The following is a 22509-nucleotide window of genomic DNA, read 5'->3' as shown; positions in this document are numbered from 1 at the left end:
ATCTAGTTTCTAATTTCAAAAATGTCGGTCCTTTATACCAACTATTAACGCATATTTCACCCCCTTAGGGGAAGAATTTTATAGTTTACGTTCAGCGATGATAAATCACTATATCAGGTAAAATGATTTTGTATATATTCGTATATGTAGATACAGATAGTTCACAGTTAAAATGATAATTGTATGTAACAATAACGTCATGCATATATTTTTAAGAAATTTTAAAAGTTTTTTTTATGATTTCTTAGTCCGCTAACAAATTTTGGCAAGAGGTAGAAAAAAAATTGCTAAATCTAGTATTACATCATTTCTAGGTACGTAGGTATTTTATATTATGATCTTTTTTATACTAATTCTTTAGTGCAACTGTCAACAAAAAAATTGGTCATATTTGTTAATGCGAGGAGCAAAGCGAAAAAAATTTACTTTAATCTATACCTGAATTATTTCCTCTTTCATTGTAAGCCATAATATTGTTATTTATACGTGAACAAATAGTAACCAGAATATAAAATAGATTAACGCAATGTTAATATCTATAATACAGCAAAATGCAGAGCAAAGCTAACAGCAATAGGACATCGCATTACCGGGACTAAATTGTAAAACATTTCATGTGTGAACCGCGGCTGTGATATACGGACGCCACGCGGCGCTACGCATATCGTGTGGAAACTGAAACGGTACAATGAGTCCACACTAACGCGATGCGGTTTTATTGTTCGCAAAATCTTTTTGTGTTACCGAAAAGAGATATGGTTGTGAATTTAAAAGTTCTCTGTAGTTTCGATGCCAATATTCGGATAGATACGAGGTTTCTTAAATGAAAACGTGGATACAAATGCCGTAAACGCTTACATGAGCTTCTTTTTTTTTAAATTTAAATTCAGCTATTGGTCGTGACAAATTGAGCAATAGACCGTAGAGCTGAGATGGCCCAGTGGTTAGAACGCGTGTATCTTAACCGATGATTGCGGGTTCAATTAAATAGTTATATCATTGACGGCCTAAGGGGTCAGTTACTCACTGACATCGGTTTTCTATGTTGTCTGGGGGCTGGGTGTTTGTGGTACCGTCGTTACTTCAGCTTTTCCACAAACACAAGACACTGTTGTGTGTTGTCTTTAGCTACTTACATTTGGATCAAAGTAACGATGTTATGTTGTCCAATGTTTTCTAATATATTATTATATAATAGGCCATTTGACTGGTTTTTAAAATCCATTTTATATTATTAAGTAGAGGTTAAGGCACCCGGTAAAAGATTTTTTTAATTTCTAGTACATATTTGCCGAAAAATATCATATTAAAAATTCCATGTTTAAATAGCACGCGAAAACGATACTTGGACAACATGGCGCTGCAAAAGGGTCGGTGACGTCACTTTCCTGTATTTTAATCTGTGGTATATATAGTAGAAAAGCAAGGTTAACAAGTAAGTGACTTCATCATAAGCCTGACCAATCAGGAGCGTTTTGTATCACTTGACAAACGTTTGAAAAAAATGCATATTTATTTTATTTGAATAAATCAAGTATTATTTTCAACTTTCGTTGATAAATAACAATTATTAAACTCATAATACACACTGATTACAATAATTGACACTTTATTTTTCGCATTGTCAAATAGCCTATTATAGGAGTTCTATCTTGACAGGAGTCAATATATCAATTTTACTTTCGAAATAATCATTCCTCAACCCACGATTGGGAAACACATGATACGACATTTCGTCACATTGCAACAATGCGTTTGTTAAATGATTCAGTTTTATACAATTTTAAATAATAAAGCTGATAAAATTTCATTTTACAACGTCTTTATCGTTATTTAAAACTACGTATATAATTTTATAATATCGTTAATTAAAACTACGTTTAGAGTAAAACACTTCCTCTATTGCACCTAATATGATATGATAACTTCCGGTGCTGGACAAATAAGGTGTGAGTTAGTATTGTATTTTATAAATATAAATCCCAAGATAGTATGAACCAAGATGGCCCAGTGGTTAGAATACAGCACGTCTTGTACATTTTGGTTATTTAATAGTCATAATATTTATGTCATAATATAGCATATTATTTTGTATAGCGCTGCTAATATTGAATGATGGAAAAATGAGACAGCTTTCATCCTCAATGTTTCGTTTTTTTTTTATATATAGGTTGGCGGACGAGCATACGGGCCACCTGATGGAAAGTGGTCACCATCACCCATAGACAATGACGCTGTAAGATATATTACCTTACATCGTCAATGTGCCACCAACCTTGGGAAGTAAGATGTTATGTCCCTTGTGTCTGTAGTTACACTGGCTCACTCATCCTACAACAATACTGAGTACAGTTATTTGGTGGTAGAATAACTGATGAGTGGGTGGTACCTACCCAGACGGGCTTGCACAAAGCCCTACCACCAAGCGAATAAAATACAATTACAACACATTTACAACAATCTATATTAATACTATACATATGATAACTCTGTCTGTCTGTCACTCTTTCACGAAAAAACCAATGAACCTATTTTATGAAATTTTGGTGCAAATAAACTTCATCTTTAAGGAAGGACATAGGATTATTATATTTAGGACAAACAAGTTTATTACTTAAAACACTCAGGAAAAGTATATATTTTTAGCAGTGATTTTTTTTCTAATTGCCATCTCAGTTTCCCCTAAAAACTATTTTTAATAATATTATTATAGTATAGACTAGATCACTGTATGAAAGTATTTACCGTTTTTTTACGAAGTAATATAACTAAGAAATAACAAAAAAAAAAAAAATCCATTCATATGAAAATGTTATCAATGAAATTATTTTTGGTAATAGCAGTTTTATTTTAACGTAATGCTTGAGATAAAACAGCGTCTCAAACCAGGTCAAGTTTCATCTATCAAAATCCTTTCCGAGGCTCATCTCCAGCTTCAAGATGGCGTCAAATTGACACATCCGCCGGAGTCTTTGCCGCTTTCACCGGAAGTGCACTTACAGCTTTCTGATATCCACTCCGAATATCCTTCCTGCGACTGTCTTTTCATCACTTTTATCTTTTGAAAGATTTCAGGATACTTTTTGGTTTTATAAAGTGTTACTTGAGGTCTGAAAGAAACGTCTATTGAAAAAAGAATGAATTATATTAATAATGTTTTTCATTCTTCTTTTATAATAGCATGTGGCTATTTATAAACAATTCATATTATTGTTACAATAATATCTTGAAACGATACAATAAATTCATGCAAATATTAGCAGAAAGAGAGCGCGAATTGTCTTTTTTCTTGATTTATAGACCTTTCGCTTTACGACCTTTTTATATCGCTCAAAAACTGATAAATTGCTAAGATGATGATAACGTTAAGAAGTAATATTTTGAAAATAGAACATATTTACGATTATAACTTAAATATAAGTAGCAAAAGCATTAAATGGCAGTTAAATATGTAAAAAAAAACGAAAGCAGATACCTACTTTTTTTTGTTCACGAAAATAATAGTACTTATTATTAATTATATTTCCATTAATGTGTAATATCAAATATAACGTAATTATACAATTATAATTTCCTGAATTACGGTGTGCTTATTTATCATTGTTATATTATTATCACGTATGATAAATTATAGAATAAAAAATGTATAATTTGAAGTCTGAATTTCTTTGAGCATCCAAAAAAGGAACGTCATTCGAACAACTTGGAATTCGGAAATCGTCGGCAAACCGCGGATTCCTTACTCCTCCCGACAGGCGACTCGAATGACAATTCAGAGGAATTTCGACAATTTAAATGCTAAAAGATGTTACTAATATATCGTCCTTTGATCGTTTTTAATAAGAAAGGCAAATAATTAATAAACTAATTTTAAAATTTTATTATTAAGCACCATTGAATTATCATTCCATATAATTCACCTCGAGCTCCACAGTGGTGGAAAACATCATGAGGAAACCTGCATGACTCTAATTTTAACGAAATATTGCCACACGTTAATCCACCTACCCGCATTGGAGCAGGGTGGTGGAAAATGGTCTTAACCTTCTTCTTAAAAGGAGAGGAGGCCTTAGCCCATCTGTGAAAAATTATACGTAGTATATCACTGTATTTAACTAATCTTACTTCCACGCGGTCAAGATTTATACAGTAACTAGTTTTAGTTCATATATTTATGCATTTAATGTTATTAATTCTTATGTTAATGAAGTTTAAATATTTCATATAACTGTTCTTTAAATGTTGGTTGGTTGGTTAATATGTAGGGTAATATGTCGGTTCTTCTCGGTAGAATCAACTTTCCGAACCGGTGGTAGCTTAAATCAATACAGTTGTTAAATGATACGTCAAAAGTGCTTGTAAAACCATATAGTACGACACAACTTACATGTAGCATCGGCAAAATTCGTAAAACCGATCACATCCGAATTAAGTACGCTATCCCAATTCATCAATATATATTTCTTATATGAGTATGATCTTTACACTAACATAATAACTTGCAATATCATATGATCTAATTATATATAAATATTCGTCAATTTGACACGTCGATTTACATGCCCTTGCTTTCTCGGGTTGAACTGATGCGAGAATCTATAGTGACGAATAGTGTCGAATGGCGCGATAGGGAGCTATTTCTATCGGTTGTATAAATCTGTAGTAATCGGTTTTGTTGGACTGAAGTTGTGTCGGACTATACTTGAATTAAATATATTTAGATTTTTTGGCTACGTTTAATAAACATGGAGAGGCTGTTAACTGAAAGGATAATTTGAATAGTTACATGAGATGTAATGCTTACATTACTATATTCAATTAAATAACGTAATAACATTTTATTGAACTCATTAATAACTCTTTGGAACAAAGTAGTCCAGACCACAAGTTATAAAACTTTTTGATTAAACGATTACGAAGTTACTAACATTTTGTTATTACTAACTATCGGAGCAGAACTTCAACTATTTCATCTGTTTAGCTTCAATTTGTTTCGTATAATACGCTTGTTATTTCAATTTAAATGCAAGAATTAAGTTATACGGCTTTTATAATAACTTAGCGCGTACTATTCGCAATCAATTGACAAATAAACAAAGTTGCGTCTTCACAAGTCGACTGACTTATAAGACTGGCTTTAATTTAAATTGATGCGATAAATATTGGTCTGTTATAATTCCAAAATTATTAAAGTTATTAATTTCGGGATATTTACCACGTTTTTTATTTTTGTACGGTGGAGCTCGTATTTCGAAATTATCTACGAATGTCTTTTTCATGAAATTGAAGTTTGCGGGTAGATGTTGATAATGTTAGAAGTGTCCATATCGGACTACCTCCTTTCTCGTACGTTTGCTGCGTAAACACCGGTCACCACTACTATTGTCACTTTCACCCCTACAATTGCGACGAGCTCCATCGACCAAAAAAAATATCCCGAAATTAATAACTTGAATAATAAAAATAACCATGTTAATTTAAAATTTTATAATTCTATAATGGTTTGCTTGTATTGTCTGCAATCGAAACACCTTTGACCTTGACCTTGGATACCCTGGATGCACAAGAGAGCTTCATTATCACATAATATGACATATAAAAAATTAGGTGATTTATTGGGTATTTTCTTTTCAGAGCCGGTGGTAGTGTTTAATATGTCAACCAATATGTAATTGTAATGCTTTTATCTTAAAAAAGGGAATTTTATTTTACCGTTATAAGTCATTTGGTTCTAATTTTGATAGATTATTGTTGCTGTATATTTAATATAAGAAATATTAACATAATCAATATCAATTTTTGGTTACTATTCAAAGTCAGTTAGACCTTTTGCATATGCAACCAGTAAAAAACAAAAAATAAATTAACAGTATCTAATAAGCTACTCCGGGTTTATTAAATATTATAATAACATTATTTTATAATGAAATATTATTATTATTAGAAATCGTTTAATTGTAAAATGTTTTATCACTAACATCGTTATCAGCATTTTGATAACATTAACTGGTTCTAATGAACAGCCTAATGAATAATAATGTTTTTCATCGAAAGGCTTTTGATAATATTTCGAACATAAAAAGGTTGATTTACTTAATTTCTCACATTCGAATTCCGAACGTTAATCTGAAACTCTTTTCGTTTGTTTTATTTAATTCCAAAAAGTTTCTAATAATGAGGCTGTATATATTTTTTTCTGCGCTTATAGCTGCTTTTGTGATAGCAGAATGTACGCACACCTTTATGGGCACAAATGTATTCAGGCAATTAGTGTATCATAAGAATGCGCGTTACAGCTCCAAGTTTTTGAGAAAACGCGTTGAAAATATTACAATTTCGATTCCACCGTCATATGGATACAGGCGCACTATTCAGGTAAATATTTTTTTATTAAATGGTTGATTAAGTAAGAGGTTGGATTATAGAGTGAGAGTACGACCAAGGAAGCGATGGATGGATTGTGTGAAATCCGATATGGTTAGATATGGTGGTAGGTCTTTGTGCAAGCCCATCTGGGTAGGTACCACCCACTCATCAGTTATTATACCGTCAATTTATAGTACTCAGTATTGTTGTGTTCCGGTTTGAAGGGTGAGTGAGCCAGCAGGAGAAGACACGCTACGCCAACCCTAAATAAAATTGGGATAAGGGCAGAAGGATGATGATGGTTGATGAAGTAAGACTTTGCATTCACAATGACGATAGTAACTAATATTAGGTTAGCGTGGACTTCTCGAGATGGCCCAGTGGTTAGAACGCGTGCATCTTAACCGATGATTGAGGGTTCAAACCCAGGCAAGCACCGCTGATTCATGTGCTTAATTTGTCTTTATAATTAATCTCGTACTCAGCGGTGAAGGAAAACATCGTGAGGAAATCTGCATGTGACAACTTTCATAGAAATTCTGCCACATGTGTATTCCACCAACCCGCATTGGAACAGCGTGGTGGAATATGTTCCAAACCTTCTCCTCAAAGGGAGAGGAGGCCTTTAGCCCAGCAGTGGGAATTTACAGGCTGTTGATGTTGATGATGTTGAAGAAAGATATACAAAAGACAAAAGTTTTTACTATATTATACATACAATTAATAAAGAATATATGTATGTTATTCATAATTCGCTTGCGTTTATTCAATTATATTTTAACACGATATGAGTATGTGTTTCAGTGTATGCTGTGTAAGTCAGCCCTATTATAGTTGCCTTCTATGAACTATACGTTTAAGAATGAGTACTTAATAACAAGATTGTTTCTTTTTAATTTTACCATTTACCAATACTTTGTCTTCAGGGTATCCTCGCCTATGATCTGACCAACTCCAGCGCGTCAGCCAACGTGACAGCGGGTGGACTCGGCTTCCCCTTCGTCACGCTGCGTATGAAAAGCGAGCGCGGAAATGAAATTCATTACGACATCAACATTTTCGCCTAACGTCTAAGATGACCACGAAAATAAACGCATACAGCAATTACAATGTTTTTACTTTCAATGAACACTACGATATTTTTTTATATGAATTATTTATTTACATTTTTAAATAGTCACACCATCAACTTCTAACTAAACACTTAAAATTAACAAATAAACAATCAGGAAGACCTTTCGACAGTTGACAATTTGACGCGGGATAGATTGTAATCTAACAGTTTGACTTCGTTAGATTGCAATATAGCGAAAAATAATGCCTTAAATTTCAATCATATTTCACGGTTCACAATATTTCGACACGTTACAATCTGACTAGATAGATTGCAATCTAACGATGTTTGTTACCTTACGGTGACATATACACGGAACATATACCAAAAAAATATTTTATTTTTATTTTTGTATGTCTGTCTGTTCCGACTTATCTCTGGAACGGCTGGAGCGATTATCACGGAACCGGCTGATAGCTGATATAATAAGTATATTAAGCTACTTTTGTTTCTGAATTAATTAAAAGTAAAGTAAAAATAAAAGCCCAAGCAATGGCCAAATACCCGCGCGGGCAGCAACCATGGCGAAGTAGTCGATTTGATTGGCCAACGCTTCTAATTGGTTATCGCTGATTTAGTCAAATTGACATCCAACAATCGAAACATTAATCGATAGGGTAACGAGTCAACTCAAGTTGCTATTGGTGCTTGTTAAAATAAATTATAGAAATCATAGATGGGCGGATGTAGTTGAGAGCAAGGGTGAGGCATTAGCAGCCATTTTCAACCGACTTCAAAAAGGAGGAGGTTATCAATTCGTCTGTATGTTTTATTTTATTTTTTTATATTTGTTACCTCATAACTTTTTACTGGGTGGACCGATTTTGATAAATTTTTTTTTGTTTCAAAGGTAGTGCTTCCCGTGGGGTCCCATTTTTTTTTTTCCGATGATGGTATCCGTATGAAAACGACATAAGTCGTAAATTTGCATTATGTATGTGCGCGATAAATAGGTGAATAACTCAAAATTGGTTGGCACAATTTTGATGATTCTTTTAAAATTATAAAGGACATACTTTAAGGGTAGTTTGGTGAAAGTTTGGTAAGGTTCTGAGCATAGGATCCATGACAAATTAAGGGAACGGGAGGGAACGGAACAATTCTGAGGAGCACGTTAGCAATACTCGGTCGAATCTTTTATTTATGGGTTACTTGGATATTTGAATCACCTTCCGGAACGTGGTTATGTTCATGTAATTACATTATATAATCTACGTTATATAATCGTAAATCGACTTTTAAGTAGTCTAATATTTTTCATTTCATTTTACCTAGGAGGACTCTCAAAAATATGTTAAATATGCAATTATTTTTATTACTTTTTAGTGCATTTTTATTTGTTTTAAAATAGTGTTTTGCTTGAAGTCGGTTTTTCTTTTTGTTAAAATTTTATTTTGGTTATAGCGAAGGCCTCGCTCGCGTGTGGCACAAAGCGCTTCTTTCGAAGCTTCCTTCATCGAGTTTAGACTCTGTTTGTATGTTCGTGATAAAATCCAAAACTACTGAACAGATTTTAAACAGCTCCCTGTAAAAAATATAACCCAGCATGCGCTGGAATCGTGCTCCGCGTGGAGCGAGAAGAGGAAAAGCAATCGAATCGGCGTAGACGGCCGCAGTGGTTTTAGTGGGTGGGAAACCCACATAGCCTGGTTACCCAAACAGGGATGCTGGTACCTTGCAGAAGGTTAAGGAAAATAAAAAAATTATATTTAAAAAAAAATTAGCATTATCCATCCATTTTTTTAATTAGAATTAAAATTTTGAATTTGAATAATTGATTTAATATCTGCGATTCTGAGCTTACAGCGTACTGCTGCAGTAGGCAATTCCTACAACCTAACTAGCAGCAATATTGAAAATCATAAAAACAACAAAATTAAAAAATATATATAATTAAAGGCGCTTTAATGGTCCCATGACTCCTGAAGTCACACCTGTAGTTGTTGGTATAGAAATTACAAAAGGAGATATTGTTATCATTAAACGAGAAAAAATCATTCAATGTTTCGCTGAAACACACTAATTGTATGTATCGAAATCGTACCAATTTCTACGATTATCCAATTCTGTTTCAGCGTGCAGAAGATGGATATCATCTTAGACTGTATCAAACTAATATCACGACACGCTCTGTGACATCGAAGAGAATTAGTTGCATGAATTTTTATGCGTATCGCATAATGATTAGAGATAATCAATCTAATCATATTCTGAAGTGTCGTCAACTGTTACAACAATTCATTGTTGATATGTACGCTAAGGTTGAGAACGATGGATTGAACATTCGATATATAACAAACATAAAAAATAATAATAATAAAAAAAAATACAGACGAATTGATAACCTCCTCCTTTTTGAAGTCGGTTGAAAACAAAGTCGCTTTCTCTGTCCCTATATCTTTAAATCTACGCAACGGATTTTTAAGCTTTTTTTTTAAATAGATAGTGTGATTCAAGGAGAAGGTTTGTGTATATAATACATGAACAATATAGTAAAGAAACACTGATAATTTTAGAAGTTTGCAATGTGATGTCGTAAATAAACAAATTCTGTTGTTTATTTAGTATCAGTATTGCACCCGTGCGAAGCCGGGGTGGGTAGCTAGTTGATTATAATATTTGACTATGATAATTACATAAACATAACCACATTACGGAAGGTGTCTCAAATATCCAAATAACCTATAAATAAAAGATTCGACCGAGTATCGCTAACGTGCTCCTTAGAATTGTTCCGTTCCCTTCCGTTCCGTTACTTTGTCGTGGATCCTATGCTCAGAACCTTACCAAACTTTCACCAAACTACCCTTGAAGTATATATATTATAATAAAAAAAGAATCATCAAAATTGGTTAACGTGATTTTCAGTTATTTACCTATTTGTCGCATATATACATAATGCAAATTTAAGACTTATGTCGTTTTCAAACGGATACCATCATCGAAAAAAAATAAAATAGGACCCCACGGGAAGCACTACCTTTCAAACAAAAAAAAATTTTGTAAATCGGTCCACCCAGTGAAACGTTATAAGGTAACAAATATAAAAAAAAAATAAAAAATACAGACGAATTGATAACCTCGTCTTTTTTGAAGTCGGTTGAAAATTAGCATCCATCCAAAGGAACTACATTAATTTAATAATAAAATTCTTTAAAGTAAAATTAAAATTTATGTTTACATTTTGAATTTCAATAATTGATTTCATTTCATATTGTCTCAAGAAATTTGTTTCAACATCTATGGATAAATATACCATTATGAATATTACAAAACATATTATGGTGGCCCGCATTTTTAATGTTTGTTTATTTGATGTTAATTTATTTGATGTTAATTTATTTCTGAACATCAAATGCCTTGTCAACCTTTTATATGCTGGCGCAGAATGTATTAATACTACGTAGTCACTGTACTTGAGATATCGATAACGATATAATTGATAAAACGTGTAACATCGTCGGATCACCCGACTCGAACGAAGTCTTTTTCGCTATTTAGTATATTATATTATATACTAAATAGCAGTCACAATAAAATAAATAAAGTAAAAAGTGTAATTAAATAAAAGAAACTTTAAGGTGTCAAAAACGGTTATCAATGATTAATTTTAGTCTATTCTGTAAATATTATGTTACAAGGTCGTCGTAATCTGTCTGTCTGTAACCCGAATTTATTCGCTGCGAAAGTGGGGGAGGGATAACTGACTGCAACAATAAAATTTGCCTTGACCTGAATATTTGACCTCGGCAATTGGAATTATCCCCATTTCAATTCATAATAATTAGACAAATTTTGATCCTACAAATATGTAAGGCTAGATGTATTTGTTATTTTTTTTGTTTTTTATGTGATAGGTGGCAAACGAGCAGGTGGCTCACCTGATGGAAACTGATTACCACCCATGGACATCTGTAGCACTAGGGGGCTAGCAGGTGCGTTGGCGGCTTTTAAGAAAAAGTACGCTCTTTTTTTGAAGGTTCCCATGTCGTATCGGTTCGGAAAAACCGCCGGCGAAAGCTGGTTCTACAAAGTGGTTGTGCGAAGCAGAAAATGTCTTAGAAATCCCGCTGTTGTGGATTTACGGACATCAAGGTGGTGCGGGTGAAACTTTGAATTTCGACGAGATGTCAAGGAGCTGGTACTGGGGAGCACCCGCCCAGAAGTGAGAGCAGTACTCCATGTGAGGCCAAATTTGCGCCTTGTATAGTTTTAGGTGATGGGCCGACGTGAAATACTGTCTCGCCTTGCTGCTGAGCACACCGAGCTTTTTTGAAGCCAATTTGGCTTTGCCTTCCAATTGACCCCGGAACTGAACAAGGCTCGAAATATCAACGCCAAGTATTCCGATACTACCTGTGGCGGTTATCGAGATGTTCTGAAATCGTGAAGATACGACAAATGGTATTTTTTAGCGGCTAATACGCAAACTTGCATATTTTTGGGGTCGAAATGGACTAGATTTAGCCGGCCCCAGTTCGAGTTTTCGTTTAACGAAGACTCGATTTCAGACTAAAGTTTGTTCCAGTTTTCTTTTAAGTTTTCCCGAGAATTATTATCACGGCCAGTAAATAAGGTATCAACGGTATTACTTCTATAATACATAGCAATGAATGTTCCTGATTTGCAACAAATCAATGGTATGCAGAAGAAACAGAGTGGGTGACAGAACGCAGCCTTGTGTAACACCAGCATTGACGAATTTTAAATCAGAGAATTATTGCAACGTCGACAACGAATTGATGCTCCGATCAGCCAAAAATCTGGTAATCCAATTGCATAATGTGCCGGGAAGCCCAAATGAAGGAAGCTTCGAAAGAAGCGCTTTGTGCTATACGCGATCGTAGGCCTTCGCTATAACCAAAATGGCTGCTAATGCCTCACCTTCGCTCTCGACTACTTCCGCCCATGTATGATTTCTATAACTTATTTTAACAAGTACCAATAGTAGCTTGAGTTGACTCGTTACCCTATCGATTAATGTTTCGATTGTTGGATGTTTATTTGACTAAATCAGCGATAACCAATTAGAAGCGTTGGCCAATCACAGCGACTACTTTGCCATGGTTTAGTTCAGCGCTATATCAGCAAGCACTGTGGCTTGCCTTCTGTCTTGAGCATTTAACGAGGACATAACTAAAAATCGTAATAATATGTGTGAAAACTCCGTCATTATCGGTCCAGCTGTTCCAGAAATAAGCTGGAACAGACAGACATACAAACAATAATTACAATAAAATGTTTTTGGTATATGTTCCGTGTATTACCATAAGGTTACAAACATCGTTAGATTGCAATCTATCTAGTCAGATTGTAAAGTGTCGAAATATTGTGAACCGTGAAATATGATTGAAATTTAAGGCATTATTTTTCGCTATATTGCAATCTATCGAAGTCAAACTGTTAGATTACAATCTATCCCGCGTCAAATTGTCATTGTGGTCAAAATTTGCTATGAAGCAAACTTGACTTCCAAGAAAGGTAGTCAAGTCAGAACTTAGTCTACAATACATTATTCTAAGCTATAAGAAGAAATGTTATTTTATGAAGTATTTAATTAATTTCAGGAAGGATAATCGAACTTGGCACCCATTTAGATCTCACTTCTTTTGTCGTTGAAGTCAACAACCAGGGTATATTTCATAATAATGAACTTGGGTCTCATTTTACATTTATGTTTTTGATGGGATTAATGATTTTCAAGATTTATACTTCTTCGAATTTCATGGTTAATATGTAACGAGGTTCTATTTCGATGTGTATTACTTATAATTTTTGCAAACATAAGATTCTGTGTAACCAATTTCATAGTGTGTTATTGATTGAATTAATATTCCGAATATAATGTTGTCTTACAAATTTCGGGAGGGAATCTGCATATACTATACCTTATGATATGCGTCCACCATCCTAAACGCATATTTAAAAAGCATTTTATAAAATGTAATTTTGTCAAATAAACATTCAAAACTTACACCTTCATATAAGGAATAACAGAAATAAATCTCCGTTGTACATCTGAAAATTCCAAATAACACGGATCATACATTTTTCAGCGCTTTGAGATATGCGAGCAACGCGATGAATCTGAATGATATTGGCGTAGCGGCTAGACGAGAAGTTTAACATGGAACGAAAGGAACGAATGGAACGAATGGAATGACAATTCGTTGCCATGCCAGAATGTGTCAAATGATAACTATAACAATCGTAGACGGTTTTAAAACATAGTTCTAATAGGCTTAGGAATAATATGCCTTTTTTACCAATGTATTTTTAATGAATGGTTTCAATTTGTGACACGGCAAAGTTAATGATGTCTGCGGAATTTTATTATATTTGTCCATAATAGGATTATAATTGCTAATATAATTTATTTAAAGTTTTTCTTTTATTTATATTATTTCCATTCCGTGTTAAGAAATCAGTTTTATTTCATCAAATATCATTAGGTGGATGCCTTAAGCTGGGCTTAAATTTTTCTCCAAGACGTATGTCTTGTCTTTGCAGAGTCGGAAGTTTCTGTCGTGGAAATATTATATTTATTTCTTATGTTTGTACAATATATGTGACTGTTTCTATCAAAATAAGCAATGTTAACGTGGATATAGTCTGTATTGTTAGTAATATATTGTAACGTTTCTGAAAATACATAAATTATGTGTTTGAGTACTAAACTTAAAAGACGTACTTAGTACAATATCGTCGTCTAGGAAGATTTATCATTTTTATGGTATATGTAGGAGAGATAAGAAACCTTTCTCACGCCAACGTTTACCACCACCCATGGACATTGACGCTGTAAGAATTACGTACCAATACCAAACGATAACCGTTGGGGCAAATGTGTTCTAGAGTGGAGATTGCGTCTCGGCAAAGGTAGTGTAGGACGTCCGCGGACACGTTGGAGTGACGATTTACGCAAGGCGGCAGGCAGGAGCTGGATGCGAGTAGCCGGAGAAAGACCACAGTGGCGTGCAATTGAAGAGGTCTATCATTAGCCTAATTTTGATGATGATGATCATGATGAAACATATTTTTATATCTCACTGTGTGTGAGTGACTAGCTCGCTCTTTAAGCCGAAACAAAACAATACAAAGTGCGATAGTGATAAGTGATGGTGACTATCCAGACAGATCTGTACCACCCATATATACAAGTCCAAGCACGATAGGATAGTATTTGTATATTGCCTTTGAATGCCTTATACCATAAATTTTGATTCAATCGAATTTAAATTTAATTCCAAAGCATTAAAATTCTAAAACGCAAAACAAATTTTAAAAACCAATACCTGACAAGGCATACAAAATAAAGAGAAGTAAAAATGGAAGTAAATCTACGGAACACTAATGGATTAGAAAACTGTATTCAAATTTTATGCATAAAATTGTTAACCAAAAAAGTATGGATTTTGGACGGAGCTTGGAATAGGTATTGTGTTATTCGTAAAATGCTCTCTGGTTTGGTTCGAAGCTATTCAAAACATGTATAATAAAGTTGGAAAGGTCAGTCTGTACAAAGTATATTTATTTTTTAGATGAATTATCAGGTTATTATATTTTTCATATGGTGTATGAAATGGAAAGCATTTTTAATATTACTAGTCGCCTGCGGCTTCGCTTGCATTTCAGGGTGTTGATTATCATGTGTTAGGTAAAAAAGTAGCCTGTATATATATATTCTTTCCTGGAGTTCAAGTTTGCTTCATAGCAAATTTCATCAAATTCGGTTCAGCTGTTTGATGATTTAAAAGTGTCTGATAGACAGACGCTTCTTTCACATTTAAAATATGAACATAGATGTCTAATTTTATTCGGTAAACGCTTCGTCTTCTGCAAAGAGGCAAAGATTAATATTTTTTTTCGTAGAACTACGTGATTTTAGGGTTTTATACATCACCGAATCTAGGGATTTTTCTATTTTTTAGGGTTTGGTATAATCCATCCATAATCTTTTTACCGCCAAATAGCAATACCTACTCGGTATAATTCAGGTCAGTGGTATGTTTAAGTTAAACCATCAAATATCACGTGATGATTGCAGTTTGGAAATATACTTGATTATTGTATACTTGAGCTTAGTAAAGAAAGATTTTACACGTCGTTGTAAAATATATCTTTATTCTTTACTAAATGGACAAAGTCGCGTGGTCAGCGTTTCGCAATAAACAAAGAGATGGAAAAAAACTGACTTATGATATGTGAAGTTACGTTCATTGATCTGGGTGGAACGTTTTACACCGAAGTGTTTTTATGGACTATTATTCAAACAAACCGTACTACTAGACACTTATTTATTTAAATGAGGATTTTGCTTACTGGGTAGTGATATCATTTAGGATGTATGAAAGAATATATGCTATAATGCTTGTTTCTGTGACCTGGAACAATTGGTGTAGGGGTTTACTTGTTTTATTATTTCGATTGAGTATCAGGTGCCGAAGGGAAGTGAATTTTATCGTTTACCGACCTCAGAATTTTAAGGCATGAATCTTCTTCTCACCATATCCAAAGGATCTGTTACATCTAGTGAGATATACAATAAAGAACTTGCTTATTCCTAGCCAGCATCTACTTCATGTTTTCCTCTATACGTTTTGTTTTTTTATTTAAACAAATATAAATTAATCGTATTTTTAATAACTACTGTAAGTATGATAAGATAGGATTGGTGACAAGAACGGTGTTAACAATTCTGATTCTCTGGCCGAAAACGACTCTTGTCCTTGTTTTTAACTTTAAAGAAAAAAAATCTGTTTGTATTTTTTTTATTGTTTCTCTGATATTAAGAAACGAGGCCAATATTTCAGCTCAAATAGAATATGACTGTTGGAGTCATCACCGTTCTCGTCATTCAAGAAACCAAAGTAAGTTCAATACCGTGTTCGCGATTAACTCCAGTGGACTCAATATGAGCAGGAACATCGATGGAAGCATGATAGAAAAATAAGGCTTTTTTGTTTTGTTTGTTTTATATATGAAGTAATGTAAAAAATGTGTAAATTTATCAATGTTCAAAAAATCCCAACATATCATATTATCATAAGTGAAACAGCGGGCAAGTCAGCTTGTCTCAGCTGTCACTTGTAGTTTCCATGACACGGCCAAGAACCGACAAGCTAATTTCTTGAACGCCAACGTTCCCTATATGGAGGCGTGTTAAGTGACGTTGTCAAGTTAAAAACTACCTCTATTATTCTTGTAAAAGAAGAACAGCTTATTGTTAGAAATATGCCTTTCAATATAAATTATTATTTATCTAATCGTCTGCTTTCATTCGGACACGAATAACGTTTTAGCTGCAAATATTTATTTAAATAAACCTATTCAATAATATGATCTTTACCGATGTTCCATTAAGCCATTTATCTTAGAACTTTTGGAAGTCCTACAATTTAATTTAAAAGGTTACTTATCTACCAAAAACCAGGAAGTGCTTTTATTATGAAAAGACCCTTTCTTGTTGTGTTATAAAATACAATCTATTTATTTGTTATAACTTCTCTCTCAACTCAACTCAAGCTGAATCAAAGGGTTTGTCAGACTTTTACCAGCCGACTGACGCTTTGGAAGAAGATTGGTCCAAGTTTATGCAAAAAAGAAAAGCCCTTATGTTCCTACGACATCCACACTTATAGCTGTGGTTATATTCAATTTTAATGTCAAAATTAATAAAAAATGTATCTATATCCTTCATGTCTTCTGGCCTATCGGTGTAGTGAATAAATTATACTTCCTGAGGAGGATAGAGGGTACGTGGAGGCCATGTCAACCGGAATGGACTTTCGCCCGTAAATAATAGTGAGTTGTTTAGACGAGCATATGACTCCTATGACCTCACAAGGAGTTCCGACTGAAACCTTGGACGGTCTCACTAATCATACCAATGGATGGCTGGATTATCCTGTGATTTAGTGTTAGTGGATAGGTATCCCACGTAATGCCAGCGTGTTGTTAGGTTGCAATGGTTTTATTGAAAAGAAAGTTATTAATGAGGTAGGTAATGTACTAAAAGCCATTATCATTAGGTAGGTCCTCGGTGTCTTCACACTACTATACTCATCGATCCAGGAAAAAATGGATCAGAAAAAAGTAATTTCACTATGACATGTATTCTACTAGTCAAGCCCTTTTATTTGATGTCCGCATTGTGGGGTTCGTGGAAATATATTGAAGCACAAGGCATACGCAGTTTAGCGGCGGCGACATACAATACAAAATGTATTGACAATTAACGGTGTGTACCAAATGTAAGTGTAATCGGTCAAATGGAAGGGTTTAAAATTACATTTACTTCCCTAAAGAACAAATAAGGCAAGCTGAATAAAATTGTTTACTTAATAAGTAATAAAAATACTAGTTGTATAGCAATGGATGAATTTATAAAGTACGTACTACGTTGTTACGCTACCGTCTGAGCCAACCCCAACTACACAAGCGTCCGGCTCTAGCCGCAGGTGGTTTCAAATTAGAATTTAGTAACAACAGGATTTTTGGGTCCTGATCTCGAAAGTTTGACCGCTACCAAATGCGAGCCTGAAGCGCTTTGCCGGCCCGTAATGGAAGCTAAACTAAACAGAATTACCTCGTAACTATGACGTTTTGAAGTTTTGCAATTCGATTTGTTTTTTTTTTACCACGTTATTTGTGCAGCGAGGTCTAATACGCCTTGTATGTGTATCTTGCGGTGCGACTAAGAAAAGCACAGATTTCTCTGTCGGGTGGAGCTCGTGACGTCTGTTCCAAATATTGTAGGAAAGTGACTGTAACTAATTATCTAGACATATAATAAAATTTGAGTGTTTTTTTTTAGTAAATGCGTATGTATGTATGTAAACACGTTACATATATCAAAATAACATTTTAAACATCTAAATTAACAATTTTTGTGTGTCTAATTTGTCGGGGTTTTCAATAGCAGATAGCGAATGTAATGAGGAGTAACTTAGGCTGGAACAATAACGATTTTGGTAACAACAAACTCGCACGAATTCGCGGGCACAGCTAGTTTATAGTAAAGTTTATTTTGTTTATCGTACTAAATTAATGTTCTGTTTTGTGGTAACGAATTAAACTAACTTTATTTTTATTGAAATAGTTTCTGGAATGCTGTATTATTTGCTAAATTGCTACATCAACGTCAAAAATTGTAGAACACGTGTATGTTTTGACGACCTCCATGGTCGAGTGATGTGTACACCGGTTTTCATGGGTACGCCACTCTGAGGTCCCGGGTTCGATTCCCGGCCGAGTCGATGTAGATTACCATTAGTTTTCTATGTTGTCTTGGGTCTGGGTGTTTGTGGTACCGTCGTTACTTCTGATTTCCATAACACAAGTGTTTCAGCTACTTACATTGGGATCAGAGTAATGTATGTTATGTTGTCTCATATTTATTTATTTATTATTTATTATGTGAGTAAATATACAGATGTGTATACCTACTATATATTATACGGATGGTCGCTCGCGTTTTAGGTGTTAGTTAAAAAAAGTACCCCTTGTCCTTTCTCGGTGTTCAAGTTTGTTTCATAAAAAAATCATCAAATTCGGTTCAGCGTCCGTTCGTTAGGTTTGATCGTGAAAGAGCGACAAGCAGACAGACAAAGTTACTTTCACATTTATAATATTAATATAGATATTATAGAATTCTAGATAAGACACGATGTGACTACGTGAGATACTCGGAATCGTGATTCAACTACTTCATAGTCAAGAGTTATTCGTCATTTTATTTATTGTTAATATGTTTTAATATTGTGCAATCGCTGTAAAATATATAAATATTTTTTGCTGTTTTCCTGTGGTTAAGAGACAATTATTCTTTTTGTCTCTAGTTACAAATTATGTATTTGTGTGATTTCCAAATCAAATCCAATCAAATCAAAATAAATTTTATTCAAGTAGGCTTTTACAAGCACTTTTGAATCGTCATTTTACAATTAAGTGAAGCTACCACCGGTTCGGAAAGTAAATTTTACCGAGAAGAGAGTCCAGTTGAGAAAATGGAAGAAAAAATTAAAAAAAGTGTCCAAATCTATCGACGGACCCATACACTGCATTAAAGTGTTTCTGACTAAATATTTTAACCAAGTATAAAAAAAATTCATGCAAATAACACCATTTTACCGCCAAAAATAGACACGCACACACACACACCCACACGCACACACACACATCCGCACGCACACAGACACACAGAAAAACACACACGCATGCACAATCACACATACAAATACCCATACACTTGTGAATATTCTCTTGTCACAAACGTCAACAACTTTATTTAGACCTACTTTCTTTTTGTTATCCACTTTGTTAAATATATTATATTAAACATTTTATATTGTAATCTTTGTGGCCATAGTGTTCTTGTAATTTAAAAAAAACTGTACGAATATAATCTGTATACGCTGTTGATTACAAATAAATAAATAAATAAAAAAAAAAAAAAAATTAAGATATGGCAAATAAATACTTCTATTAACTAGAGCAAACGCAACCTATATATTTGTAATTCGTAGTGTATTAATAATAATTATTGTAATATTACTATTAATGGATTTTCATCAAAAACTAATCAGGAAATCAAGGAAGTCAATTAAATGCTGAGTTTCTTTCGCCGGTTCTTCTCAGTGGTAGTGTTTGTGTGTTTGACTATCAATAAGTAATTGTATAAATGTCAGAACCGAGATGGCCCAGCGGTTAGAATACGTGCATCTTAACCGATACTTTCGGTACTTTCGGGTTCAAACTCAGGCATGCACCACTATATATATTTGCTTAATTTGTGTTTATAATTCACCTCGTGCTCGGCGGTGAAGGTAAACATCGTAAGGAAACCTGCATGTGTCTAATTTCATTAAAATTCTGCCACATGTGCATTCCACAAACCCGCATTGGAACAGCGTGGTGGAATGTGTTCCAAGCTCTCTCCTTAATGGGAGAGGAGGCCAATTTAGCCCAGCAGTGGGAAATTTACAGGCTGTTACTTTACTTTACTAAGTAATTGTAATGCTTCCATCACTACATAGTATAAAATAAAGTCGCTTTCTCCGTTCATATGTCCCTATGTATGCTTTAATCTTTAAAACTACGCAACGGAATTAGAAGAAGAAGATTTATTTTAATAGGCAGAGTGATTCGAGAGGAAGGTTTTTGTATATAATACGTGGACTATATAGTAAAGAAACACTTATAATTTTAGAAGTTTGTAATGTGTTGTCTGAAATAAACAACTTCTGTATTTAGTATTAGAATTGCTTCCGTGCGAAGCCGGGGCGGGTCGCTAGTATTAAATAAAGGATTTTGAGTTTAAGTTTAAATTTTCCAAAAAAAAAACAATTAAAGTCTATAAGTATTTAAAAATATGAACCTATGATTTTATTAGACAATCCACTTGCGATTTATCAATATAAATATTATTTTCTAACTTGTATTCTTATCATAATATATATCTGACGGATTTCTGTTTATTTTTATATCTATGGTTTAAAATTCGTATAACGAATATTTTTTAAAACTAGTGCTTTTTTTGGAATCACTTTTTTTTCATCTACTAATATTATACTAATTTATTAAGAGTTTTCATTTGAAATCTTGAACTTAGATGCAGTAATCCTCCTCTTTTTAAATACATTTATATGCCGTATAAATATTCATAAAACACATGTATTACCCGTGATCACAAGAAACGTCGATATGTGTAATTAATCTATAATAACTCGTTGTTTGTCGGTTCGCCACACAATGTTCTCGACTTCGACAGGTATTCGGCAACTTATACAAATTAAGTTGCCAACTTAAATTGACTCTACTATCGCCTATCGACATAAAGCTGCTCTCAAACTAATGCGAATCAAGTATTTTAACTTAATGCATTTAACTGGCAAATTTTATAATTGCACTAGGAACATACATTGAATAAAACCTCTAGCTACTGATCTCTTCAGTTAAAAGAAATATTATTTTCTTAAATATCTAAATGAATTTGTATGGATATAAAAATTAATCTTTATAACAAAACTGTTTGAAGAAGTTTCTAAATCATTGAAAAAAAAAGAAAATCTTGATATTAGTCGTTATAAACGTTTATCACTTGAATACGTAAATAGTTATGTTCGAGATATTTTTTTTTACACATTGTATAACTATAATTTATAGAATAATTTAGTTAATAATATGTCGATTGACTATTTTTAGAATATGTTGTAACGTAATGTTTTAATTGTTCAAGATTAATACTGGCCGATTGTCTGATACTGGCCGGTAAGAAGGAGAATGTCAAGAAATCGAATGCGGCGGAAATGTTTGGTTTAATTTTTTTTAATTTGGAAATAATGAGAATGAGAGGCTAAATTTATATATAAAATATGGGATGTATTGTATAACATGGATTAGATTAGAATTAATTAATTAATTAATTAGAATCTGGAACAATATCGTTGTTTAAACTCGTCACCATCCTAAATGTTATATTTGTTTATTAATAAATTAAGTTCTTTATTAAGTGTATTGTCGATTCAAGTAACTTCATCCCAACCGTTAATGACACATACCTCGTGGGACACGTGGGACTTACTTTCGTTAGGATATATTATGTATCCGTTAGTGACTCGCGGTTTTGTTCGCTTTTTAGTTTATTTATGATCATGTGTTAGGTAAAAAAGGAGCCTATGTCCTGTCTTGGATTCAATTTTGCGTCATACCAAATTTCATCATATTTAGTTCAACGGTTTGGTCGTGAAAGAACGACACACAGACAGACAGATTTATTTTCATATTTATAATATTAATATAGATTGAATGAAATACGCAATAGAATAGATTATGTGTCAAAATAATTAAGCGTCAATCAAAAAAATGCTTTTTAATATTCCATGTGAATTAAAACTATTAAAAAAAAAGAAGTTGAAAAAATCATATACAATAGAAATAGTGAGAAGTGTTTCGGGAGACATAATGCTTTTTCTATATGACGATATCTGTCCCAGTGGTTAGAACGCGTGCATCTTAACCGATGATTG

General features: G+C 33.5%; 1 protein-coding gene across 1 annotated transcript; it reads left to right on the top strand.

The window, feature by feature from the left end:
* Positions 1–6096: 6096 nt before the first annotated feature.
* Positions 6097–7471, top strand: LOC124534762. The gene is made up of 2 exons (XM_047110774.1): positions 6097–6375; positions 7293–7471. The coding sequence occupies exons 1-2, from the start codon at positions 6175–6177 to the stop codon at positions 7431–7433; spliced, it is 342 nt and encodes a 113-aa protein (XP_046966730.1). The 5' UTR covers positions 6097–6174; the 3' UTR covers positions 7434–7471.
* The last annotated feature ends 15038 nt before the right edge of the window (positions 7472–22509 follow it).

The sequence above is a fragment of the Vanessa cardui genome, chromosome 13 (genome assembly GCF_905220365.1).
Source record: "Vanessa cardui chromosome 13, ilVanCard2.1, whole genome shotgun sequence".
Classification (NCBI taxonomy): Eukaryota; Metazoa; Arthropoda; class Insecta; order Lepidoptera; family Nymphalidae; genus Vanessa; species Vanessa cardui.
This window is presented reverse-complemented; position numbering and strand designations above follow the sequence as displayed.

Coding starts and splice junctions, on each gene's coding strand:
- LOC124534762 (XM_047110774.1), top strand. CDS start 6,175: ATGAGGCTGTATATATTTTTTTCTGCGCTTATAGCTGCTTTTGTGATA. Junction 6,376..7,292: donor GATACAGGCGCACTATTCAG/GTAAATATTTTT, acceptor CTTTGTCTTCAG/GGTATCCTCGCCTATGATCT.